At 49.6% G+C, this 27,978-nt stretch overlaps 1 protein-coding gene across 1 annotated transcript; it reads left to right on the top strand.

Moving 5' to 3' along the window:
• Nucleotides 1–27,978, top strand: ENDOD1 (endonuclease domain containing 1; the record flags this gene model as incomplete). Its single annotated transcript, XM_080817766.1, has 2 exons — nt 1–300; nt 23,728–27,978. 2 exons carry the CDS (start codon nt 1–3, stop codon nt 24,928–24,930), a joined length of 1,503 nt encoding a protein of 500 aa, XP_080673892.1. The 3' UTR covers nt 24,931–27,978.

Raw genomic sequence — 27,978 nt, forward strand, 5'->3', positions numbered from 1 at the left:
ATGCGGCCCGCGCGCTGGCTCGCGCTGGGCAGCCTCCTCGCCCTGGCCGGGCTGCTGGAAGGCCGGCTCGTGGGCGAGGAGGAAGCCGGCTTCGGCGAATGCGACCGGTTCTTCTACGCCGGGACCCCGCCTGCGGGGCTGGCGGCCGAGGCCCACGTGAAGATCTGTCAGCGCTTCGAGGGCGCCGAGCGCTTCGCCACCCTGTACAGCCGCCGCGACCGCATCCCCGTGTACTCGGCGTTCCGCGCCGCGCGCCCCGCGGCTGCCGGCGCCGAGCCCCGCTGGCTGGTGGAGCCGCAGGTGAGCGAGCCGTGCCCGAGCTCGGGCGCCGGGCTGTGGCCCCGGGGGAGTAGGGGAGGTGGGGGCGCGGGCGGGGAAAAGAAGCCTCCGCAACTTCGGGGCCGGGTCAGGAACCCCGGGTCTCCGAGCCTCCCCGCCGTACCCCGTCTGAGCCGCAGCCAGGGCTTGGCGATCCTCGAGCCTCCGCTTCAGCCGCAGGGGCCCCCGCGGTCCCCAGGGGGAGGGGGTTCTCCCCTGCGTTTCGGGGTAGACGTCTGCAGTGTCTCCTTCATTTCCTCACCGGTGAGGGGCGTGAGACGGACAGTTCAAATCAGCGGAAAGCCTCCTCTGGGAGCCCACAAGCCGTGGCGCAGGGCCTCGCCACAGCTTTTTGGGCCCAGGTAGGCGGGTGGGTGGGCCCTTTCGTGCCCATTTTGCAGAAGAGGAGATCAAGGCCCAGGGAGTGAAGAGACCTGTGGAAGTCCACCCAGCCGGTAAGATGGGACAGGTGTTTGGGCTTAGACGTTTACCTCCCTTTCTGCTACGGAAAAGCTGCTCTTCTGCTGAGGCCACCTGAGCCTGAAAACCCCTTGTGCACAGAACGTGGAGTAACTCCGACCTGTGGTTCTGCTGAGTTAGGACAATAAAGGTACATAGTTTTAGAAATGCCATGGCACAGTTACAAACAGTATGGAGACTATCTTCAGTTAGTGGGAAGGGCAAACTAGTTTTGCCTGACTCTTCATATCTGTATTATCAGATCACTTGGAAACCGTGTCGTGAGTGTTCTGAACTGGCTGGGGTGGGTGACCCGACAATGCAGAAGGTTCCCAGAGGCCCTGCTGAACCTGCCTTAACACACCCTGCCTCTTCTTAGCTAGCCCCCTCTGCACACCCAGCCAGGCTCCCTTCTGGTAGGTTCTCCGTCCTTCACCCACCTTCCACTATTTCCTATGCTGGCCCCAGCCACCCAGGCCACCTGGCAAGGGGCAGAGCTCTTCATTAAGCCCACCCATCCCTGATGGTCACAACTGGCCAAAACCAAAACCACTTGCGGGAACAGACTACGGCTTTCAGGGGCTTCATTCAGAGCCCCGGACGGTAATCCCTGTGATGTCCTCCAGATAGTTCTAGCTCTGAGAGCTTGGCCAGGACTCATCCCATCTTGCATGTCGGTCTTCTTCCCTTCCTGTCCGCATCCAATCCATAGCCCTCACCTTAATGTCCGGACCTAGGAGATCAGGCATGTGTGAAAATGCCATTGTAAATTGTACACACGTAAGACATATATTAATCTGCCATAGTTTGCCCCCAGCTTCAAGCTCTCTCCCTATCCCCCAATTCATTATGCCTCACGATTGTGGGCCTCTCAAGAAAGGGGTAACCTAAGCCTTTCTCCTTGAGGATCTCCTGGACAGCTCGAGGAGACAGAACATACATGTGAGGAAGACACAGGAATGCGTGCTGAATTTCAGTTGAATTTGGAGCACATTTAGTAATCACCTGCTGGGTGCCAGGAACTTAGGTACCAGGACAACGGGGGGGCGGGGGGGGGGTGGCTTTTGCGCTCTAAGGCTTCCTGGTGTGCAGATGAAAAACCCTGCTGGGTGGAGAGTGGCAAAACAACTGGTCAGAGCCAAGCCGTGTGGGTTCAAGAATGTTTCTGTATTGACTAGCTGTAAAACTGGGCAGGTTATCCCGGAGCTAGTAACAGGGTGGCCTTGAGGATTTAAATGAGTGACTATATAAAGTTCTCTGAGAGATGACTGGCACATAAGTACTAGTGTTATTAGGACCTAAGCAAAGCCCATACTTTAATAAAGGTAAACAAAGTCCTATTAGATTTCATCTCTCTTGGAGGTGAGAGGGGAAAGCCTTAGGGTCAGGATGGCATTTGTGCTGTGGCTGGAGGAGGAGGCAGAGTTCAGGAGACAGCAAGAGGATGGTCCAAGCCTCCTGGTGCTTTGGAGGGAACAGCAAAAGGGAGAAATGCACATTCAGGGATTAGTGTGTGGGGAGTGGTTGGAGCTACTAAACTAGTAGAAGTAGGTACGTGACAGTCTGCTCAGGTGTTCCCAATAGAGGGGAATAATGGAAGGGAGAGGGCATGTATGAAGGAATCATCAAGGCTTAGTGAGGCAGAGCCATCGGGCGCAATTCCAGAAAGAGCTGGAACAAGTTGTGGGGGCAGAACCAAGTCACAGAGGCAGAGGAGATCCTGGGCCCCTGGGGGCCAGGAAATGAGGACTGACACTGGGGAGGTAAAAGAGGATGGGGAAGGAGGGGGGACATGGTTCCAAATGGCAGCTTGAGAGTGGAGATGAACAGTGGTCTGGAAGAGGACAGGAGGCCATTGAGTTCCTGGCTGGGGAGATCAGAATGGTGGTAGTGGCTGATGCTTTTCCCTACACGATGGGCTCCTGACCCCTCCTTCCCTTCCTGTCCCCCCCCTCGCCCCCCAGCCTCAGTCAGGAGCCAGAGGGTATCAGGAGGGAGGAAAGGAAGAAGGGAGAGGGAGAAAAAGCTGCAAGATGAGATGCAGGCGGGCTCTGGAGCACACTGCAGCAAACCTGACCTTTCCTGCCCCACTCCACCCACCCCCTGCCCCACCCCCTGGCCTGGATCCCGGGACCTGCCTTCCAGCCAAGGTCCCCACTGCAGAAGGATGCTCAAGGCTCATTGTGGACTTCTGGCTGCTTCAGAGACTTTGTAATGCTGAGCTGCCTTGTGCCCACATCCCCTTTTTCTGAAGTCAGCTTTACCTAGAGGCCCAGCAGATGGGGGAGGAAGAGGTGGGAGGCTGAAGGAGCTCCGTGCTTGCCTTGAGTGATGAGTCACGCAGGGCTCCGCTGGCCCCTCAGGGGCCTCCCACAGCCCAATTCAGCAGCTTTCACAGCTGTCCTGTTTCCCTTGGGGAAAAAAACCCAAAATTGAAGATCGGAGAAACTTCAGCACTCTTGAGCTTGAAACTCTAAGGTGTTGGCTGCCCGACACCTGCCAGACCAAGTTCATCCCGCAGGATGCAGTTTACAAGGCTCTCCACGTCCTGGCTCCTGGCTCCAGCTCCAGCCTTGGTTCTCACTCCTCCCCACCCATGCATTTTCTGTTCTAGCATTATCCAGCTGCCTGGCATGCCCCTCAGAAACTGTACTGCTTGTCACTTCTACTTCTGTCCTCATGCTCATTCCTTTTGCCCCGAATCCCCTTTCTGTACTGTCCTGTCTTGCCCTCACTTCTTCCCCTCCTCCATCCTTTAAGACTGACAAGGTATTCTCTCTTCTAGGAGTTGCCCACCTGACTCAGCTCCACTGCTCAGGACTCTGATAATTTCTCTATTTTGTACTCCCCATATTGTTTTTTTTTTTTTTAAAGACTAATTTATTTGTCATAAAGAGAGGGAGAGGGTGCATGAACAGGGGGAGTGGCAGGCAGAGGGAGAAGCGGGTTCCCCACCAAGCAAGAAGCCCGATGCAGGGCTCTATCCCAGGACCCTGGGATCATGACCTGAGCCCAAGGCAGCCGCTTAACCGACTGAGCCACCGAGGCATCCCTTTGCACATTGTTTTGTAATGACCTGCTTATGTGTCGGTCTCCTCCGTGTGAGGCCTTGAGAGGAGAGTGCTGCATCTCACTCATCCTGCTTATGTTCCTAGTGCCTGGGACATACAGAGTCCCTCAGAAAGGGTTGAATCAAATAATGTGCTGTTGGGCTCAGTCAGGCAGCAGCAGGTGAGATGCTCAGTTTGAGCTTTCGTGGTGGGACCCACGCTGCTGCACAGGCTTGCCCCATAGCTGGCCAGCAGCTGCTAATACAAACACGTTCCGTGTACAGAGCTGGAACCTTCTAAGTCCACCCCATTCGTCCCAGCTCTGGCTTTTGGAACGACCCCAAAGGGTTTAGATCTTTTCTTGGGACAACAGCTTTTTGGTGTCAGATACAGGATCCCATGTCCACCCACACGGGAAGAATTTAAATGGGATCTTCTGAGGGGCAGAAGGAGAACTCCAAAGCAAGCAGAGAAAACAGTGGGCTGTTGTAGTTTTATGGGGGAATGAATGGGGGGCGCCTGGGTGGCTCAGTCAGTTAAGCATCTGCTTTTGGTTCAGGTCATGATCCCAGGGTCCTGGGATCAAGCCCCACGTTGGGATCCCTGCTCAGCGGGGAGTCTGCTTCTCCTTCTCCCTTCATACCTCCCCCCACTCATGCTCTCACTCAGTATGTCAAACAAATAAATAAAATCTTAAGAAATAAATAATAAGTAAATAAATAAATAGAGAATGCAGGAAAAGGCAAAAAAGGTGAGAAAATATTCCCCCCATTAGCGTGGTGGAGATGCTTTAAAAAGTTTCTAGTCAAGACTTGAGAGACTTGAGAACTGCTCTTTTGTACGGGGACCCCCAGACCTTTTCATGTCTCAGTTCCTTTCCATTTAATGGAAGCATTTTTGGAGAAGATATCAGTGATGCCTTACCAACATGCACTGTCCATTCATGCTGGAGGCCATCATATATGACTACCGTTTTATCAAGATGAACACTGGACGCATCTGGCTTTGTATTCGGCTTACACTTATTTAATCTCACAAAAATACTCTGAGGTAGATGTCATTGTCTTCATTGTAGAGACGAGGAAATGGGCTCAGAGGGGTTAAGCAATGCTCCCAGGGTCTCACAGTTTGGATTTGAACTCATGATTATGTGCTCTCAGTCCAGTGCTCTTTGCATATATCACTTTGACCTCATAGTCGAGCCACCGCATTAATGGCCATAGGTTATTAATTCTCATCTTGTATGTGGGGTCTTAATTTCCACTCTATTGCTCATTTCAATAGTGAGCAGGACAAGTGGGAGCAGAAATCTGGCCATACTTACGAGGCTTAGGTGTAAGTGGCTCTGGAGTGAAGGGTAGATTCTGATTAGCTACAAGAGCATTGTCCTAAAGGGCCCAATGAGGCCATATTTCAGATCTCAGTAAATGCCTGGGAACAGTGATCACAATTTAGAACCTTGGTTAAATTCTGGATCTTTAATTTCTATCAGTGGCTTCTCACCTACACACACCGTGAAACTGTCACACAGGCCTTTATTCTAACATCAGTCCCTTTTTCATTGTGTCAGAGAACAGATACATAGAAGACATCATATACTTGAATTGCTGTGCAGCAAACAGGACAATTCTGATACAGACTTTCTAGTTTGAATCCAGACTTGAATCCAGACTTCCTGCTCTGCTGCTTATAGGCTACGTGACCTTAAATTCTTCGAGTCCTGTTTTTCTGATCTGCTCATTAGAAGCAGCAACAGTGTTTAACTTCATAGAGTGTTTGTGACACATGACCAGAGTAACACACATGAACCTATAGCACAGTACCTGGAATATGGTGAGGTTTTAGGAAATAGAACTGTGTCTGTTTTACTAAGGTCTTACTTAGAGAGAGAGTGCAGGGGGTTTGGGGGGCAGAGGGAGAGAGAGAATCCCAAGCAGGCTCCAAACCCAGTGCAGAGCCTGACTCGACACAAGCTGAAATCAAGAGTCTGATGCTTAACTGACTGAGCCACATGGGCACCCCGTTGTTATTACACTAAAAAAAAAAAAAAATTTACATAAGTTGTACACCAATTACTGACCTTGAACTCACAGTCCTGAGATCAAGAGTCGCACGCTCTGCTGACTGAGTTGGCCTCCCCTTTTTTTTTATTACCTTTAAATATATTTATTTTTATATTTTTAAGTAAGCTCCACGCCCAGTGTAGGGCTTGAACCCATAACCCCGAGATCAAGAGTCACGTGCTATAAAAGGTGTAAGACCTACACAAACACACACACACACACACATGAAACGTTGGATTAGGCAGGTGACTCTTAAAATTCTACAACTCTCTTAAAACGAAAACCCTCCATCTGTACCCTCTCAAACACCAGGCTTGTATTTCACATCAGACAAGGGCTTAGAAAGAGCTTTGGTGAGAGATTGAATGACTAGATGGATGAATGAATGGATTGAGGTGATTGAAAGAACAAAAATAAAATTGGTGCCAGAAACACCTCCACCCTCCCTGTCCTGAGTCACCAAGAGGTGTGTTGTCACAAAACAGACAGTGAACAATGGCATTGCAGTCTGCAGCGCTGACTCTGGGCAAGCCTGGGAAGAGGCTGACTCAAAGGGATGATTCCAGAGTCAGTCACTCACAGTTGCTTCCTTCCTTGGGTGCACATAGCAAAAGCACGAGTCACCTCGTCTCTTTTTCCTTGCACTTTTCTCCTCTTCTGCCTTTTTCTATCTCTTGGAATTCAGTGTTTCTGTTGGATTTGTGCTTGTTCTCAGAAGCAGGATAAGGGCTTTGCCCTACATTGGCAGAACATCTCCAGGCCCTTTTGGCCCCAAACAGTTCAGTGGTGACATCTCTGGGCACCATTCTTTCAGTTCAGACTGAAATTTGGACAGTCCAGGAAAGGAGCTGGCATTTACCGATTCCCTAATAGCGTCTTCGCAAATTAACTCATTCCTATAACTAGATGTTGGGACCCATGGTTTGAGAGTTTAGGACACTGAGCTTCGGCATGGTGAAGCCACTTACCCATGGTCCCACAGCTGCTGGATGCAGAGCCTGGATGGGAGGTCATGGCTGCCCGATTCCCAAGTTCTTCGTGTCCTTCCTACTCGAGCGTGAGGTCTTCCAGTGACAGCTTTCATGTTTTCTCTCCAGATTCCACATTGACTGACTAGGGTTGTTCGCTTATTTTTATTTTACTGAATTCATCTAGTTCTTTGGATGATTTGTGGCTTTGCTTTGGAATTGGCTTCAGATTGTCCTCAGCTCAGTTACGAGCTCATGGTGATACAATGGAACTTTCCCTGAATAAAGAGTTTATTCTTTGGGTTTCAGATTTCTCTTCCTTTTAAACGGCCAGTGAAACTTCTAAAGTACAAGTGAGAATATGAGAAAATAAATCCTCCCACTTGCCAGTAGCTTGTGCTTCCTGTGATCTGGTCTTACTCCTAGAATTTCCGTTGGATTGAGAATGTGGTCCCCCTTCATCCCCCTTTCAAGTCGTAGATCATGTCTTGGGAGTGGCCGCGTAACTGATCAGCCCCATGGAACGCGGCATCTGTGGCAGCCATAATTTGTTGCCTGCTGATGTATCTCCTTGGCCACTGAAAGGAAGGAGGAATAAAAGAGAAACCGACTCATGGTATGAACCAAAAATAGAAGCACCGTTAATATTCCGGTCAGCTTCTGTTGACCCAGTGCCGGACAGCGTATGGCTCCCTCCGAAGAGGTCAGGTTGAGGACATCTTATACTTTGAATCAAGATAAAAAATATGGGTACATTTCATTTTGCAGAGTAAACAGGTGGCTGAAATAGCATTTGACAATAAAGGTTAAATTACATGTTCCAGTCGACTCGGACCTTAATTTTAGGCATGATTGGTTTTGAGTTTTGATTGAGTTTTGGTTGGCAGGAATGCCTAATGCTTTAACAAGGCCCTCGGCCCTGGCCTTCTTAGGGAATTAGGGAATTAGGAACTAATTTAGGGAATTAGTTAATTCCCTAAATCAACAAATATTTATTAGAGCATCTGCCATGTGTCAGGTATTGTTCTTGGCCCTGGGAACAGAGCAGTGAATCAAACAGACAAAAATACCTTCTCTTATGGAGCTTACTATCTGATAGAGGACACAGGTGATAAAATAAATAAAAGACATAACAAATTAAATAGTGAAAATACTAAGAAGAAAAATAAAGCAAGGCAGGAGGATATGAGCTACAAGGGAAAAGGTGATGTTTTCAAAGGGTTTTCAGGGAAGGCATCACTGTGGAGGTGATTTTGGGTACAAACCTGAAGGAAGGGACAAAGCCAGTCATGCAGGTTCCTGGGGGTTGGATGTTCCAGGCAGGGAGAACAGTAAGTGCAAAGGCCCTGAGGCAGGAGTGTTCCTCATGTTTGAAGAAGAGGCCAATATGGCAAGAGAAAGATTCATGAGGAGAGTAGCGGGAGATGAGGTCCGAGAGGTGGGGTGGGAGATGGCAGACCATGTAGGGCTCCTGGCTGTAAAGAACTTGGCTTTTACTCGTGTGAGATGGGATGTCACTGTGCCGACTTTGAGCAGGGGGTTTTTGACGTGCTCTGACTTAAATTTTAATGGGATCATCTTGACAGCTGCATTCAGAACAGGCTGTGTGGGTTCAAAGACAGAAGCAGAGAGGCAAGATGGGAGCTTTTAATAATCTAGCAAGAGACAGTGGTGGCTTGGACCACTGGGGGTGGTGGTCTAGTTCTAGGTCTATTTTGAAGGAAGAGCCAAGAGGGAGAGATAGGGAGGAGTTGCAGACAACTCCAAGGACTTTGGCCAGACCAACTGGAAGAATGGGGTTGCCATGAACGAGACCAGGATCCCAGAGAGGAGCTGGCGTGTTAGCCGTGCTAAGTACGAGATGCCTCTCTGCGTCTAAAGCTTGATGTGTTAGCAAGACGAGGATCCCAGAGAAGAGCTGGCGTGTTAGCCGTGCTAAGTACGAGATGCCTCCTGGCGTCCTTGGCGGAGCTTCAGGTCGGTCCGAGAGCTTGCTGGGGGTTTCCTTACCACCCTGGGCACTCTTCCAGGCCTATTTTCACATGTGATCTCACGTAATTCTCATGGCAGGTGCAGGAAATTGGTGCTGTTGTGATCCTCTTTGGGCAGAGGAGGCTACTGAGGCACAGAGAGGGTGGCTTAGTCGTCCACACTCACACAGCCAGGAAGAGTGGGACTGGGGCTCTCTGACGTCAGAGAGCTCGTGGAGCTGCCTCTCTTAGCAAACCTTTTAACTTGCGGGGATCTCCTATTTCCCTCTGCTGAGTGAAGCTGCTCTTTGCAAAGTTTGCATGCTTGCTTATCAGGATTTTATAGAGCAGAACCACGTTCCCAGCCCACAGCCGCATGCCCACTCCCGTGAATGCTCACAGCCCCCTAGGGGCACCCTCGTGCTGAAGCCACCATGGGTTACAGGAGCCAGAGGTTCTGCGCTGGGCCGAGGCGGGTGTTGCCCCCCTTTTGCAATCGTGCTCTGCTCTGATCCACCCTGAGCCCATCCTGTGGCCATTATGCAAACAGACATTCTCCAAAGGGTTGGGGAAGGGGGGGATCTTCTAAAAACCCTTGTCAGGCAGCAAGTATCACTGAGTCTCAGTGAGTGTGACCAGAATGAGGGAGGGCTCTTGCTTCTGTGGGGTGAGGAGCTGTTGCGGCTGAAAGTGGGCTGGGTGCCCTGTACGAGCCTCAGGAGAGCCCGGCTCCTGACCAGGTGCCAACTGCCCCCCCGGAGGGGGGGCAAGAAAACCACACCTTCCAGAGCCCCACCTCTGGAACAGAGAGAGAGTACCCACTAATCCGTCCATCAGCCCTTGAGAGCTTGAGAGTCCCTCTGGTGCCCCCTGCCTGGTTGCCCAGAGTAGGAGAGACAGCTGAACCCAGCACATTCTGACACTTCATACCCGGGTAATGTCACACACCCTGCTTTGGGACTGGGAGAGGGCCTTCACTCCAACTCAGCATCTCCCACGTCCTTGAAAGTATAGAAATTCCCTTTATCCTTTAGGACTGTTCGTAAACTGATGTCTTCTACCCCCCATGCAAGTTCTTACCTTTGCCCTCATGTCCTAGGTAACCTGATATCCACCCAGCCTGTGCCTTCCTGCTGTGTCTGGGAGAGGGTAGCATTCGTTTCAGGAGGTCCCTGTATCATTATTTAAATATTTATAACTGAGGGAAGTAGTGGACCCATATCACATCAGTGTTGAGTGAATTGACCAGGATGCGCGACTGAACGGGGCCACATAAGGGGCCACTGTCAATGTTTCCAAAAGACTGGTCATCCGCCAAAATGTCAGGGTGCACAGAAGCCTGGGGAAGGGAAAGGGAAAATTATGAACCACCATTGGTCTTTTCTCATTCTCGAGTATCTCCAGTGTGTCTGGAAGCATTGTGCCCAGGATGGCAGATGCCTCCTTCATGGCCAAGGGCGCCATTTGGAGCCGTTACTCTTGTATCTTCACTGGACACACCTGCCCCCGTGATCCCTGCCATCTGCACCTGGAGGGCCAAGCTCCCCTCATCTTCCTCTAGGCCCCTGCAAAACAGCTTCCACACTGGTTAATCGCTCCTCCCGCATCTCTAAACTTATTCTTAGAAGGCAGAGAAATCCTCTCAGATATCAAGCCCATCGTGCTTCCTACAGCCTCCCTGGAAAGCCTCGGGGCTCCCCATTTCTCCTCATGTAAAGATAAGTCCTTATCGTGGTCCCCAGAGTGGCCTAGAGTCCTGCACACGCGTCTCCCACTTCCCACCCAGCCTTATCTGGTGCCACACACATTGCGAGGCCTTCACCTCTAGCCATTGTGGATCATGGGGGGGGGGGGGGGGCGGTGATGCTGTTTTCCTAATTCCTGCCAAAGGGCTCATGTACCTGCTGTTTGGTTTTGCATTTTGTCTTCCTTGATATTCCCAAATAGGGCAACTGCCCAGAATGTTCTCTGATAGCACCAGACCTCACCATTCTTTGTTAGTGTGTTACAGTTACACGTCTTTGTGGGACTGGGTGCCACCCAATGAGACACGAAGTGCCATGAAGAAGAGTACAAGGCTCTGGTTGCTCACTGTCCGAGGCTCCGTCTCTAACCCAGGGACCAGCACACGTTTTCTGTAAATGGCCAAATAGGAAGTATTTTAGGCTCTGTGGGCCCATAAGTCTCTGATGCAAGTGTTCAACTGGGCTGTTTTCACACAAAAGCAGCTTGGATAATAATACGTAAATGCATGAACATCGCTGTGTCCCGAGGGAACTTTATTTATGAACACTGGTGGTTGGCCGGATTTGGCTCCACAGGCTGTAGCTTGCCAGCCCCTGGTCGAGCTTCATGCCAGCACTTTGTAAGTGACAAAGAAATGTTGCTCAGTGTGGACCACTTAGCAAATATGGATTGAACAGCAACAGTGCCATTTGAAATGTGGGCAATCCTAGTCCTCTTGCAGCCCGGCAGCCCTAGATCTGGACCCGCAGACAATTTTCAGCTAATCCTTTTAATGTTATGATGATGGCCATCATTTATAGTAAGGGTTTTTAGGATTATAGAAGTAATATATGCTTATGCTAAAAATATTTTTTGAGCATTTTAGAAGTATATAAAGAAAAGGATCTCATTTCTCACAGACAGCTAACCTTTATAGTTGAGTGTGTGTTTGCACACGTGTGCTAACATTCCAGAAATTTCTATTCACATAGAGATGCATATAGGCTCTCAGGCCCTTCATTCTAGTCAACAAGATTCAGCACCCTTTTGGACCTTGGAGCCACAGCTAACAAGACCTTCAAAGGACCACCATACCCATGGAGTGAGAAAGTGAAGGGGCTCTTCATGAGTGAATTTGCACATGAATAGAAATAATATATTTAATTTAGAAATAGAAGGCTTGGGGGCCTGGGTGGCTCAGTTAAGCGTCTGCCTTCGGCTCAGGTTATGATCCTGGAGTCCTGGGATCGAGCCCCATGTGGGCCTCCCTGCTCAGTGGGGATCCTGCTTCTCCCTATGCTCCTCACCCCGTTCTTGCTCTCTCTCAAATAAATAAATAAAATGTTTAAAAAAAAAAAAAGAAAAAGAAAAAAGAAAAGATATAGAAGTCCTGGGCCCTTCAAATACAAAGTCTACTTCATCATATTTTTTCAAGTCACTGTCTAGATAACTCAAGGGTAGCCTAAAATAATCTTACTTCTTCCCCCTTCCTGTGCTCCTGAGCAGGGGTGATGCTTGTCCTCTTATGGGGGACTCACTGGCCTGCCCAACATCAGGAACCCAGTCAGTGGCAGAGCTGACTAGTCTCCTCATTTCTAATCTGGGTCTTTTCCTAAGCCCTGCTGTCATATAGTCTCACATTTAGAAGAACTTGAAGAAGAATGACATTTGGGGCGCCTGGATGGCTCAGTTGGTAAAGTGTCTGCCTCCGACTCAGGTCATGATCTTGAGGTCCTGGGCTCGAGCCCCGCATCAGGCTCCTTGCTCAGTGGGGAGCCTGCTTCTCCCTCTCCCTCTGCCTCTGCCTGCCACTCCCTCTGCTCGTGCTCTCTCCGTCTCTGTCAAAAAAATATGTAAAACCTAAAAAAACAAAACCTTAAAAAAAAAAAGCAACATTCATAAAGCCCAGGAGAAAAGGTTGAACAAATGGAAATGATTTTGCCTGAGGGCAGATTTACTAGCTTCAAATCATATTTATTATACAACATTGAGAAGCACATGCTGTCTCTTTTGTGCTGAAGACACAAGGATTAAGATTTAATAGTTCGAGGAGGGTTTAGGTTGGAAGCAAATAAGCCATTTCCTGACAGTGAGAGTTACTATGCTGTGGGAAAGGTGGTAGGGGCTGTCAGTCCCCTTCTCTAATGATCTTCCAAATGAAGTGTAAATCTATCAGTCGGCTTCAGAGAAAGGCTATTTCTTGTAGCTGTCATCTTGTGTGGAGACAGGCTCTGAGCCTTTCCCAGTTTTCCAACAAGGGTGACCCCGTAGTTGGGTTGACAGTGGTTATATCGCAGGCTGTGGTTCTCCCCTACCCCCGGGGGGGCTCACAGACCAGGCATGGTACTGTTGCTTTTGCTGCTGTCAGTATTGGGTCCCATTCTGCTCCTCCATTCTTGCCACAGGCCAGCGCCCGAGTACTTCCTCTCATTCATGTACGTAATAAATGTGGTCACAATCAACCAGAGACCAGAGCGTATCATCAGTTTGCTCTCTGTCAGTGACTTGGGGTTTAAGAGGTAGGCTTAGACTGCATCTTTTTGTTTGTTTGTTTGTTTAAGATTTATTTTATTCATTTGAGAGAGAGAGATAGCAAGAGAGGGAACACAAGCAGGGGGAGTGGGAGAGGGAGAAGCAGGCTTCCCGCTGAGCAGAGAGCCCCATGCGGGGCTCAATCCCAGGACCCTGGGATCACGACCTGAGCTGAAGGCAGATGCACAACAACTGAGCCACCTGGGAGCCGCACCCCCCAGTTGCTGATTGACATTGTGATGGGTGTTGCTGTTCTCATCCACTTGGAAACCATTTACTGAGTTCTCAGCACCAAGCCAAGAAGTAGGAGTCTTAGACGCAGCCCTGGAACAAGACGATGTCTGTTCCTGCAGGTGTCTTGTTAACTTAAGTCAGAAAGGCAGATCGTGACCATGACTGAATTCTCTCCTTCTAGACTGTTAGCCCCAAAGGGGCAAGGATTGAGCAAGTGTACGGAGTGTTTAAGAGGGTGGGTCTTGTAGAGAGACAAAATTGGGTTGAGTCCTAACTCTGTCATTTACCAGCTCTGTGACCTTGGAAATGTTACTGAATTTCGTGGAGCTCAGTTCCTTCTCTGTGGCATGGGCCTAACAAATTGTCCCCATTCCACCGGTGGGGGTTGGGAAGATGGTGCGACAGTGTACACAAAAGGCACTCCCCATTGTGTCCAAGCACTCAGTATGCATACATTAAGCATGCGGGATGAACAAGTAACCTTTGCTTCCCGGACCATGCCTGCCATGGGGACAACCTGGCTGAGGGTCACTATGCTCCTGCTTGCCTCAGTGTTATTTCTCAAGGGGTTTCCTGGCCTGTGCCAGGAAAGTGAGAGGTCAGACTCTCAAGGTGGCTGCGTGCAAGAAGACAGATCAGGCCAAGCAGATGCAGAACAAGTGCTTGTCAATGTCGTACGCACCTTTGGCCAAAAAAAGGGTCCCAACACCAACTCTAAAGTCCTGTGTAACCCTGGATTTCTCTAATAAAACTGTTGAGCTGGTCAAAAGCAAAAACAAAAATCCATACTCCTGCTCCATTGCTATCTTCCTTGTGACTGGTCTCAGCTTCTTCTCAGAGTTCAGTGGCTCATACACTGTCCTCCATGTTCCTTTGCCCATTGATATGGTCTTCGTTGGGGAGCTTGATAGAAGTTCCTTCTCTCTGCTCCATGGGGTGCCCCTCCGGTCTGTTCCCAGACTTCTGGAACCAAGACAGGCCTATCTCTTCATTTGCTCCTGAAATTTAATCCAGGTGTCTGGAAGGTTCCATGCCTATAAGGTTCCTGCCTCAACTCCCACAGGGCACTTGCTGGGTTCTCCTGATGCTTCAGGCTGGTTGGCATATGAATCACAGGCTTACGCAAGCTTATTCAGGTGAAGGGCAGGGCTGTGGTAGTAGATCCCTGGTAGATTCACAGACATGGGAACGGAGATACACACAGGCCTCCAAGGAACCAGAGCTGGGAAACTTCTAGAAGCCACATGGTCTTACAGTCTTCAGGGTCTCTATCCTACTCACCCGGTCTTTTAACGGCTTTCCTGCTTTTCAGTGAGTCAACCTGGCTCTCAGCCATAAATGGTTTCACACTCTGTTGTCAGTCTCTGAATTTCTGGGATTGAAAATCTGAGAGAGTACCCTCTGATGGGCTGCTGGCTGGATGTGACTGGCAAGGAGATGGGTAGGAGGGGGTCATGTGGTAAGAAGTGCTTTCTTTCAGAGAGTATCTGAAATAGTTAATTTAGAAATAGAAGTTAGCTATAACATACTGATTGATGAGGGCTGAGATAGTGGGGGGTTGTCTGGGAGACCCCAGTCTGGGTAGGCATATTCGACTACCCAAGGGACCTTCCCTACTCAACAGAACCGGCTCTGTGTACCAACTCTGTGTGTAACTCATGCCACAAAGGCCCCAAGGTGGAATCAGTCTCCCAGGACTGGGAGAGTTGTGATCTTGGGAAAGCATTCACTGAGGGTTGTTTGCACCAGGGTCCTGGAAGGAAACGGATAGAACTCTCCATGTAGCTTAACCAAAAGAATGGAATGAAGATATTATTTCCAGAGAATTAAGGGAGTCAACAATGTATGGCAAAGCTGCTAGGGCCTACCCATTTACAGGAAGCTGTCACCCTTCCAAGCCTGTGGGATCACGTGGGAGCCTGGTTGGCGCCATGACCACTGAGAAACTCAGCCAGAGCCACAGCAGCCAGGTGGGGGGCGGGGGGAGCAGAGGAATAAATACCCCGTCTTCCTCTCTCCCATCCTCCCCCTGGCTGCTCCAGTCAGACGCCAGAGGGCACGAGAGCTCAGATGTTGCGCTCCCTAAAAGTCAGCCTCCTGGGGCACAGAGCAGATGGAGAAAAGTGGAGAATGGATGTGGGAGGCCAAAGGGGACCACCCAGCACGGGAGGCTGTGAGGCTGGGGCTGGGCCCGAGCAGCCAGGTGGAATGCAAGTAGAGAGGAATGGTGGAGGTACCCCCTAACCCCTGAGGTCACAGGTGAGTGGGGCAGGGAGGAGGGGACAGTGCAGACGGAACCAGGGAGGCAGTCACATGACCTCCATGTAACTCACATAGTTGGGGACGGATTAGCCTGTTTCGGTTGAAGTAAGGGAAGACTTGAGGGAAGAGATTGGAGGAGTTTGGGGGAGGGGGGTGTGCTGACTAATATGCCCGTTTGTCATTTAACCAGGAAATCGAGGTTGCTGTCAAAGACCTTAGAGTAGTGAGATATGCTCAAAAGAGTATAAATAGCAAAAATGGGCTTCTCATTCCATGTATGGATAAGGCAGGAAATCCATGCTTACACACGTTTGTGACCAGACTACTAACGGGTCTGATAGGCGGCAGGCTTAAATGGCCCTGTGGTATTCGTTCTCTCCCTTGCTATTATTATCAGTGCTCTTGCAGCGTGTGGATAATGCTCTCAGGAATCACAAGCATCACGTGAATCAGTAAACCCAGCTGGGGCACTACCCTAAGGGGATTCAAACATTTGTTTTTAGGTGTGGGGTTCATGGGGAACCCCTGCTGGTTCATCAGCATCACCTGGGATGGTAGTAAAAGTGCACTCGGAGCCCCACTCCACACCACACAGTATGTCCCTCCAAGGACAAGCACAAGAACAAGGACCAAGGAACTTCTGATACAAACTGAATTTTGAAACCTACTAATTTAAAGAGACGTCCCTGATTTCTCATCCTGGCCATCTGGGCAGGAGTTAATTCCAGCGGAGACTGATAGGATAAATGAAACTCTGATACAGATCTAGCCCCACAGGTTCTCAGCTTAGAATCACCTGGAGAACTTTAAAAACATCCTGATTCCCAGCCCTCTCCTGACCCCAGAATTCCTATTTAATTGGGCTGGGGTGAGGCCTCGGACATATTTTATTTAAAGCTTCCAGGTGATTCTGACGCGCAGCCAGACCCAAGAAACTCTAATCTGGTCTGAACCCCAGAAGGTGGAAAAATTAGAAATGGAAATGTCTCAGCTTAACGGACTTTTCGGAATTCTGTACCACACAGTCCCGTGCTAAGAATAATTGCTCTGGAAAAGACAACAGAGCAGAGAGTGGAAAACCGGCTTCAGTAAGTAGCAAGGCAGGAAACCCAAGAAGAGCAGGGATGATGTAACCCGAGGAGGGACTGCACTTCTGGAAAGGTCTTAAAGGAGTCGGCCCACTTTCGGAGGCTCCTGGAGGGGCTTTGAAACTTGGCGCTTTGTGTGAGAAGTAGCCTGTGGGGAGTTTGTCTGTCCCTGAGGCCAGCGGCCAGCCTCCCCTCAGGTGTCCCCTCCCACCAGTACTGCTGTTTAGGTTTGGTGCATTTTTTACTCCCTCCCTTCTATTGTTTTTTTTTTTTTTTTAAACTTCCAAGAAAAAAGAAAAGTCTGCGATGGAGCGGAAACAGAACTGTAGTCTATCTTCTGCTCTGTCATCCTCTGACTTAGGAGGAGAGAACCCTTCACTGGTTGCCTTTGCACCCCTGGGGTTCGGGGACATACCCTGAGCACCTCCAGGGCGCGCAGTGGCCGGAGCTGGAAATGCCTGCTGCTCCCTGAGGCAGGAAGGTGTGTGAGTGGCCCTGGGGGCCCGAAGGAAGGGTGATTCACCGGGAGGAAGGCCCAGAGGACCAGGAAGCCCGCCTCAGTGCTGAAGGGCTGGTCAGGAAATGGAAAGCCCTGCATTTCTCTTTCCGAAAAAAAAAAAAAAAAAAAGAATTAAAATTAAAAAAAAAAAAAAATCTTACTAAGTCTTCTAAAGCTGTTTCTGTTCCCAAGAGGATAAAGAATATTTTGGATGCCAAACAGGGAGGATTTTTTTTTTTCTTAAACGGGTGGGTCGGAACTCTGTTTATGCCTTTCCCCCAGAGCTGCAAGGTCTTAAGGGTTATTCCTCCTCAAATATCCTTCCTCTGCTCTCCTGGTCCCACCAGCCTTCTGCTCCTTTTCTGAAAGGCAGCTTTCCCTCCAGCTTGGTATTTTCTGGGGTGAGGGCATTCTCTCCGGATTCCCCCGACGCCTCAGATCTGGTTGATGTTGATTCTCCTGCGCGTGTCTGTGGAGAGGGCCTGTTTGCACCAGCCCGCTCCGGGTCTGATAAGATTATCTGATGTTCCGACTGTCAGCAGCACTCCTGTTCCTTGTAAGGAGGGGCCCTCTCCCTGCTTGGAGGTGGTCGTGAGATAATAGCATCTTTTCAGTGTGTGTGTGTGTGTGTGTGTGTGTGAGAGAGAGAGAGAGAGAGAGACAGAGAGACAGAGAGACAGAGAGAGAGAGATCAGGGCAGAACCAGAACTGGAACAGCAACTGTTCAGCCCATCAGTTACTTAGCTCTTCTTGAAAATAAGACAACTCCCCAAACAAAAGAGCCTCTTTGTCCCCACAGAGTTAGGTAGGAGCCCCCTGGGTCTCTCCTGACGATAGGATCGTGTCTGGATCAGCCCTGCAAGTGCCTCTCTAGCCCCAGCCTAAGATTCTCCCCCAGGAGGAGAAACTCCACCCTTCCTGAATCACTGCAAAGTTTTATAACCGTTTAGATGATCTTTGTAGGGACGCTTGGGTGGCTCGGTGGGTTAAGCCTCTGCCTTAGGCTCAGGTCATGATCCCAGGGTCTTGGGATCGAGTCCCGCATCGGGCTCCTTGCTCAGCGGGGAGCCTGCTTCTCCCTCTGCCTCTGCCTGCCTCTCTGTCTGCCTGTGCTCACTCTCTCTGACAAATGAATAAATAAAATCTTTAAAAAAAAAATTAGATGATCCTTGTAGAGGACCACCTTTTCCACATGGCAGATCCCAGAGCAGAACTGGAGGACAGGCTGTTCTCTCCGGGGCCTCTCCTTCTCCTCTGCAAACCCGAGGACAGGAGGGGCACCAGCAGACTGTTGTAGGGTGAGATCATTCTTTCAGCAGCTACCAATCGCGCCTGCTGCGGAGGGCCCCTGTGCTGGGGGCTGGGACCCAGAGATCACTGGCCATGGGCTCGGACTCTTCCATTCAGGGGCATAGACAGATGGGGAAACATGGTTTCAGGGCCTGGCTACCTTCTCCCCACTCTGTCTTTGGTGGTCAGCTTGCTCAACTTGACCATCCCTTGTATCCCCCCTCCTGGGCCACACCCAGCTGCTCCCACCCAGCACCCCCAGTCCACGTCCCCTGAGCTTGTCTTGCTTCTCACCTGCATACAGTCTCTTTGTGAGCAGTGCCGGTAGCTGTCACCTGCCGCCCTCGGCCTCTGCCCCCCGGCCTCTGATGCCAACTCCCTCTGCCCCCTTCATCGTCACCAGTTCCTTCTCTGCATCTGTCCCTGGACTGTGGGTCATGTCTGTGGGTAGGACAGGTACAAAAAGGACAGTCCTGGCCTATGCAGAGCTGGCCTGGCCCATCAGTCCTGGGCAGCCTCCACAGAGCCTCCCTTTCCTTCCAGGATCTTCTCTTGCCTCTCTCCTGAACTCCCTGGCACAGTGACCCCCAGAGGCTTGCAGACCTTCCCTGGTCTCTGCCTGCATGTCCCCACTTAGGGCAGAGAACTCCCCAGTCCCAGCTCCCAACATACCCTTTCCTCCTCCCCCTGTGCTCTCAGCAGAGGTTCCGTCATCCTGGATCCCGGGCTGAGGCTTCTTCATGTGCTCCCAGAAGCATTCCCTCTGTTGTCCTCCCCCCTATCCCCCCCCATGCCACTGGTGCTGTTGTCATCACCAGCATACTAATCAGTCACCACCTACCTAGAAGCTACCATACCCAGAATCTTCATGATGTTTTAGGCAGACGAAAGTATGAGAGATGATCCTGATGTCTGTGGAACTTGCAGTCTGTAAAAATGTAAGAAGCAAATGCACAGGAGCCCGATCTCCACATGCACAGTGCCCCCCCCATCTCCACATGCACAGTGCCCCCCCCCCCATATCTCTTTCTGCTGGATCCATTGTGTGGGCTCTTTTTGAAACTAAACTATGTGACTATTTGTAAGCGTCTCCCACATTCCCATCCTCCTCATCTGGTCATCCCAGCCCTCTGCAAAGCCTCTGTGCAGCTCTGTGTTCTGGAACATTCTATGCCTCTGCACTCTCTCAGGGCACACACCCCCTCTCCCTCTGCTACCACTCTCTCACCCCTTGGCACAGTCCCCTGACTGGTCTTGGGGGTCTTGGCTGGGACTCTCTGGTCTTCTGGCCCCGTTGGGTCATCTGTCCCGTCAAAATCCTTGTGCTGTCTTGATACCAGGAAGGTGGTTAAGGGGGCGCCCCTGTACCTGCCAGGCCTCTGAACTGCTTCAGAAAAGGTGCTTGTGAATTCCCAGGGGAGTTGAGAAGAGAGCGAGAGGAAGGAGGAAAGAAGGGAGAGCAGCGGCACTCACTGCTGCTGATTGCTGAAGCTTTAGGTTTGTGTTCTGCAGACCATTATCACTGTTCACAAATAGCTCCTCCCACCATACTCGGTGACAAACTCCACTGTGGCAAATCTTCACCGGCTGACTCAGGTCCCTGAGGCTTGCATGGATTTCGTAGCCCAGAAGCTCTCAGGGACTGGGTCGGTGCGGTGGTGCTATTCCCGAGATGCCTCCGAGCCCCCAAATGCTCCTTGCACACATGGAGAGCTCGCAGCACCCCCATTCCTGGTGCCCCCGTCCCTGGGTTGTGTGTGGGGGCTGGAAGACCATCTTTGCTGATTCCTGGGAGCCCTGCTTCTTGGCTATTGGCCTGCTCATTTTCTGCCTTTACCTAAGACTTCTCCAACAAGCCATCCGTGTCTACAGTCCACGCTTGCCCGTATCCGGTCACTTTCGCAGTCTGCCTTCCTTCCCGAGCCCTCAGTGGAAATCGCCCTTTGAAGTCTTACTGAGGATTCTGGAATCATCAAAGGCTTTGCTCATTGTCTCCATCCTTCCCTTTCCTCTCTGCGGTGGGGGCCACACTATTGACCTTCTCTAGCCAAAGCTTTCTCCTTCCCTGACTTCTGATGTGACCCAAGGTACTTGATTCTCCTGCAGCTCTGTGTTTCCCATGTGTCTTTTGTCCCCCGCCTGTCCTCCAGCATGGCCGACGTGTAGCTCTCATGCTCCCTTCCTCGCCCAGAAGCATGGGCTGTTGCTGGCACCGGGCTGGGGCTTTGGAGTCTGAGAAGCTGGCTGTAAACCTAGGCCTGCCACTTACATATTGGGTGACCTTGTCCCTATCACTTCTGTGAGTTTGCACTTTCCTGTGTGTCAAACGGAGATAGTGCCTCACCCCTTGGATTATGTGGAGTAAATGCCCCCATGACAGTGCTTTCCAAATTGTAATTATTTGCAAACTTGCTTTATAGTTCTTGCCATATCTGAGCCGATGGGGATCCTGTTAGGATTAAAAAGATGCTCTGTGTAGAGCCTTTTTTGCGGTGCCTGGTGCACAGTGGGGACTCCCTGGTCGAGATAATTTTCCCATGGTGAGTTTTCTGTGTATCAGATCATTTATACTCTGCTTCCTACTGTCCTTTCCAATTCAGCCTTTTGCTTGTCCTTACTTAGGATCCTATTTTGGGGGGCACCTGGCTGGCTCAGTCGAGTGTCCGACTCTTGACTTTAGCTCGGGTTGTGATCTCAGGGTCGTGAGATCAAGCCCCGTTTCAGGCCCCGTGTTCAGCAGGGAGTCTGACGGAGAATCTTTCTCTCTTTCTCTCTGCTCCTCACCACCCCCCCCAAATAATAAATCTTTAAAAAAATAGAAAGAATCTTATTTTCACAGGCTGCTGGTCTCTGCCCCCATGCCTTGGTCTAGAAGTCTTGTTAAGCCTCACTGACCTTTCTGTGTCTCTACATTTATGGAAGTCTTGTGTATCCTTCGAATCCTGCCTCAGCTTCTGTCTTCTCCAAGAAGTAAGAAGTCATCCTTGACTGCACTCATGGTGCCCTTCCTTCTTTTGGAATTCGTTTGTTCTTTTTATCTCACTTCTGCAGCATTGAGGGTAATCTGCAGGCACCGTTATCTTGGTTTCCTATTTAACTTTGTATCTATGTCTTGTTTCCCCTAAGAGATGGTGCATTTCTTCATGTTATTAAGGTCTAGTTGGAGGCTCATAAAGCAGTGATTAAGGTCACCAGCCGTGGGGCTGGGCTTGGCATGTTTGCGTGGTGTTGCCATCCCTCACTGTGTGACCTAGACTAGGCTGCTTAAGCTTGATGTGCCTCAGTGTCTTCATTTATCCAAAGGTGATAGCAATGCCATAGTACCTAGTTTTTTGGTGAGTTTAAATGAGTGAAGACTTAGCATAGCCACTTGCTGTTTTAATACATGCGAAGTTTTCAGAAGAGGGCCTGGCATGTAGTTCTTAAGAAGTATTGATGGGGGTGCAGGGTGTGGGGGTTACCCATGCTACTGCTTCCTTCCCTCGTCCTGGTCACATGTAATATATGCTCAATAAATATTGTTGAATAGATGGGTAGTTCCCTTCTGTTCCTCCTTTGTGATTTTTTTTTTTTTTTTACGATTTTATTTATTTGAGAGAGCAAGCAAGTGCAGGGTGGGTGAGGGAGAGAGGGAGAAGCAGACTCCCCCCTGAGCAGGGAGCCCGATGTGGGACTACATCTCAGGACTCCAGGATCATGACCTGAACCAAAGGCAGACGCTTAACCGACTGAGCCACCCAGGCGCCCCTCCTTTGCAATTCTCTAAATTAGGTGTTTTGTTTTTTTTTTAAGATTTTATTTATTTATTTGGCAGAGAGAGAGATCACAAGTAGGCAGAGAGACAGGCGGGGGTGGGGGGTAGGGGAAGCAGGCTACCTGCTGAGCAGAGAGCCCGACGCAGGACTCAATCCCAGGACCCTGAGATCACGACCCGAGCTGAAGGCGGAGGCTTAACCCACTGAGCCACCCAGGCGCCCAGTTAGTTTCTTTTTCTTACATGCATGTTGGCAGGAACACTGAAAGTCTCCTTTCAGTTAATTCCCAAACAGAAAGAAACCCCATGGGTTTCAAGAGCTTTTACTATCTGGTACAGAGACCGACTCATAGAGAGAAAACATTTTTTTCTTGATACTAAATTCAAAAAGGAATTTATTATAAGATTATTTATGGAGCAGGATGCTGGTGGAGGGGGAAGAGTTCATTTTTCTAAAACCTACTTAGCATGTTGTGATTAGGGAAAAAAATTTCCATGAAACGCAGGAACTGTATCAAATGATGTGGGCAGCCCAGGGGGAACAGGTCCACAGGGAGGTAGAGCACACAGAGTGAGCTTTGTACCTGTCCCTCGGTCCAGAGGTTCCGCTGGGAAACCAAAGAGCAAGACTAGTGGTGCATGCTGAAGGGCAAGTGTAACCCAGAAATGCGATCTGAAATTACCTCTTACATCACAGGCGTATTTTTGTCTTCAGGGAGCAGTGTTGTCAGTAATTTACTATAATGGCAATAACCAGATCATTAAACTGTGTCTGCAGAGAGCATGGAAAAATACACTGCCCTTTACATGACCGTGTCTCTAAGAATATATTAGACTCTCTAAATCAAATACTCTATTTTTAGTCCAGTTTCCCATAGGTGAGTTTGGTATTTTAGTTACATACACACTGACATTCCTTCAGAAAGGGAAGCCTACTGAGACCCACCGGGCTGTTCTGTAGAGTTAAGTAAGACCAGTGATGACGGGGAGCTGTTACTCTGATTTCATTTAGCTATTCAGATGGTTCTTTAATGAGTGACATTCAAATACTAGTGAGCCTGGGAGCAGAAGAAAGTTTTGTCATAGGTAAAAAAATGGTTTTAATACAGGAAGCAGGAATCACAATGGGCATGTCTGTCAGCAGAGGTCAGTGAGCAGACTCTTCTAAGACCCTGGGATTTAATGTTTAATTAATGATATAGTAGAGGGACTTCATAATACCCAATCTGTGTGTGCGTGAGAGAGAGAGTGTGTCTTACCACAGAGAAGGGGCAGAGTGTATATAGGGAGTAAAATAGGAAACAACCGCTTTGGCAACTGCTTCCAAACACCAGGGTCCTGGGATACTAGGAAGGAGTGTGTGTGCGCCAGAGAACGAAGCCCTTCCCCACCCAGGCGCTGGGAGGGCTGGTGCCCTAGGGACTTCTCTAGAGCTCTGGCTTCAAGTGCAGGCGATCAGGGGCACCCTCTCTCCAGGGAACAGGATGCGTCTCAACACTTGCTCTCTTCTTTCAGATCGATGACCCCACCAGCCACCTCGAGGAGGCGAGTGATGAGGCTGATGCCGTCACCTCTGTGAACAGCCTGGGAAGCCAGCAAGCCCTCAGCACAGATTACTTGGACTCCGGTGACCAAAGCGGACAGGTGTACCCGGTCTCCCTTAGCGATGATTTCCAAGTGGCTACGTTCGCGCTCACAAACGCAGCTCCGATGGCCCCGTCCTTCCGCGAGCGGTGGTACCGGGATCTGCGCAGCCTGATGGAGCGGGCCCTGACCCCGCAGTGCGGCGGCGGGGCGGACCTGTATATCCTCGCCGGCGCCGTGCCCTCCCGCCGCAAGGTCAAGGACAGAGTGGCCGTCCCCGCGTTTGTCTGGCTGGCCGCCTGCTGCGCCGCGCCCGGGGCCGGCTGGGCCATGGGCTTCGTCCAGCACGCGCGCGACGGTGACATCATAGAGGACGTGATGGTGCCCGAGCTCGAGAAACTGCTTCCGTCCAGCCCCCGGCTGTTCCAGGATAACTGCGGCGAGGCCCAACAGGACACGGAGAGAATGAAAAAAATCCTGGAAGTGGTTAACCAAGTCCAGGATGAAGAGCGAACGGTGCAGACCAAAGAGGGCGCTCGTCCTCTCTCCGGCCCCCAAGGCCCGGGCTCCGCGCTGCTGCCTCCGGAGCCGGCTGAGGAGGGGAGGGGCCTTCTGGGCAAGCTGATGGGCCTCCTCGCCACCCCCGTCATCAAGCTTTTCCAACTACTTTATTACCTTGCCGTGGGCGTCCTGAAGAACATTATGTACGTCCTGTGGTTTGTTACCAAGCAAGTGTGTAACGGCATAGAAAGTTGCCTTTACCGCTTGGGTTCAGCCACCATCTCCTACTTCTTGGCCATCGGGGAAGAGTTGGCCAGCATTCCCTGGAAGGTACTCAAAGTCACGGTCAAAATCATCAGGGCCGTTCTCCGGATCCTTTGTTGTCTGCTGAAGGCTGTTTGCCGCGTTCTGGGCATTCCTGTCCGAGTCCTCGTGGACGTGGCCACTTTCCCCATGCACACCATAGGCGCGGTTCCACTCGTGTGCAAGGACATCGCCATGGGCCTGGGCGGCGCCCTCTCTCTGCTCTTTGACGCTGCTTTTGGCACTATGGGGAGCCTGTTTCAGGTTGTTTTTAGTATCTGCAAGAGGATTGGCTACCGGGTTACTTTTGACAATTCAGGGGAGTTATAGAACTCAAAAACACTAGCAGGGTCCAGTTACATTGAATTTGATTTTTTTTTTTTTTAATAGAGAAAGCTGGAATATTTTGTCTTTACAGTGGGTTTCTGTTTGCTGTCAATTACATTATATCTTGGCCTGTGGTAGGGGTATTTGCATGTTTTGCAAAGGAAGATGGTATAATTTAGACTTGACTAAAGAGAGATGTTGAGAATGGGATTATGGGTAGGTAGATCATCTGTGGGATATGGGCAAACTTCCAAACCATTAGAATCTTCCTTCACTCTGGTGCTAGATGGACTGCCTGAGATACTCTGGTGTTCATTTGTGATAACTAGGAATTACAGAGAAGGGAAGAATTAGGAAGGAGACAACCTTAACCCAAAGAGTTTCTGAGAGAGTGGGATAGGAATCTTGTTTTTGTTATGAGATGTAAGGCACAACTTATATAATGCTGCTGGTCGATTTGTTTTCACTCGTTTCTCTTTCTCTCCAACTCAGTTGACCTTGGTGAAGTGCAGACATGCTTTCTTGTTGAAATAACTTTCTTAAGGATAAAGATTTGCTAATATCCCTGAGCTTTCCATGGCTTTGAAGGACCTGCAAGTTTTTGTGTTTTTTGTTTTTGTTTTTGTGTGTGTGTGGTTTGTTTTTGTTTTTTTTTTCTTCCCAAGATGAGTTTTGTTGCATTTTTCTTTTAGGTAATGATAAGCATTTTGTATTAAATGTGGCATAACAAAGTTTGAATGCAAGGGCAAAAATTGTTTGCCCTTTGAACAGTGTAGCACAGTCCTCTTGGGCATAAAGAAGAGAGTACAAGGGTCAGAACCCTGCTCTGAGTAGGTGGTGTAGGTCTGAGAATCCTTAGCTAAGCTTGGATTAACTTGACATAGATTAATTCTCTGGCTGACAAGAATGAGCTCAAAGACTGATATGTTAGCCAATAGGAAAATTTGTACTCTCTAGCATTCTAGGTCAGTCTTCGTTATGCATCAGATGAGTACTCATTATAGTAAAATACTCTGATCTTTATCCTTAAATGATTGTTTTGGTATAAATGTATACAGAAGAGCCACAGAAGAAGAAAACAACTATTCTATCCATTTCAGAAAAAAAAAAAAAAAACCAACCCATATCCATATATAAGTTTATATAAGCATGAACTTGGTTAAGAATCACCATGTCTTAGGAAATTCATTTTACAGTGTGTTTGAGACTAGAAAACACAACTCTCCCATTAATGCAATTTTGATTTGGGAGCTAATCTGATCAAGCACTTATCATTTTAAATCTTGCCCTAAAGGAGAAAGCAGCATCTTCCAAACTGCTCTGCCTTCCACACCTGAGATGGAATCATCTGGATTTTTCTGAGCATTTTAAAGAGTTGCCATGAGGTAGAAATGGGCCGAATGTAAAATACGGACCTTGGGGTGTAGAGTACCATTCATCTGAAAGTTAGTTGTAAACACCTGGGATCCAGAAGGCAATAAGGAGGGAATAATGGAGAGAAACAATACTTCCGGTAGGTAGGTAGACCAGAAATGTGAGTGTAGTGAGTTCCATTTTGGAGAAAAATAATTGCATCACACCCAGAGTAGATCAATTGGCGAGACAGTATTGGGGATTATGAACACCAGACTGGTCCATGGTAGGGGGTATGCACTAGACTTATCCAAGAATCTTAAGCAGCATTTTAGCAACACTTCTGTTTGTGAGTGTGAGACTCTGTAGTGGGCCTCCCTTCGTTTCAGCCGCGTGGAGGTACATGGAAGGGTGAGGGTTTGCCTTGGTACTGATGGGTCAAGAATCCTGCTGGATGAAAGGAAGGGAATCTTTGAAGCCACCAGATAGATGGTCTGGCCAGATCTTCAACTGATAAAGAAACTGAGGCACAGGGAGTCACTAGGCTTGTCTTTAGTTTCTCTGCTGGCTCGTGGCAGATCAGGAGCCAAGGTCTTTCACACATGTCCCGTCACACCTGGGATGTCAGATATGTTGGTGTGTGTGTCAGTACTCAGCTGCCTCCCTGGGTTTTTCCCATCATCCAACCAACAGAGCCCAGGCCCTGGCTCATCAATCGGATGGATTGAGCCTATGGGATGAAACCATTAGCCGTCCATGCACAGCACCATGCTTCCTGCCCCCCCGAAGAATGTTTGTTCCCTCACAGTATATATTTGCATACTGATGGGCCCAGAGAGGGCACCTGTGGAAGCTTGAACCCCTTGGCACCATGCAAGGAACAGGGCATCCAAACCGCCTCTTGAGAGCCATTTGGAAATGCCTTCTTTTCACTTCTAGTTGTTTAGTGTCTTATTTATTTTTGTGTGGCCTTTTGTGAAATCTGGGAACAGATAATAAGGCAAAATAAACCCTTAGGGTGAGGTAGCTGAGCCTGATTTACGGACACTGACGCCAGCAGGTGGCTGGATGCTCCCCCCAAGCTGTTTTGAGCTTTGAGGTGAGAATTTGGATTGATGACCCCTGTCTTTAGCTTGGAAGATTTTTCTGTCGCTCTGTTATGTTCTCGGGCCCTGGGGAGGTCAACTCTTCATTATTACAGAGCTCATTTCTAGTCTGTGGATGAGCCACACCTTTGGCCCCCCCTTTTCCATTGTGCCTTTTGAATGTTGGCTTCTCACTCCGAATCAGCACTTCCACCTACATGCAGACCAGGGAGTTGGGAGAAGGACCTAGAATGAAGCACTCGCCATTCCGTGGGTCATTCATCTGTCAAACATGGATCCCGTCCAAGATTCAAAACCTTGATTTGAACATGAAGGTTGCAGAGACCAGCAATATGAGGACCCCGTCCTGGAGGAGTTCAGAAACCTAGTGGAACGGACCCACGGTGCCGCTGACCGCTGAAACAAGGTGTAGGGAGTGCTGCAGGATCGGTTCCAGCACGTGCTTCCTGGAGCGCAGGAAGAAAGCCCGCAAGACCATGGAAATGAGGGAAGCCTTAACAGAGGGTGTGACAAAAGTCACCTTGACATTTTCAGGCTATGTACAATGCTGTGCACCTTGCAATGCTCAATAAAGTAATCATTGACAACTCAT

Source organism: Martes martes (genome assembly GCF_963455335.1).
Source record: "Martes martes genome assembly, chromosome: 10".
Taxonomy (NCBI): Eukaryota; Metazoa; Chordata; class Mammalia; order Carnivora; family Mustelidae; genus Martes; species Martes martes.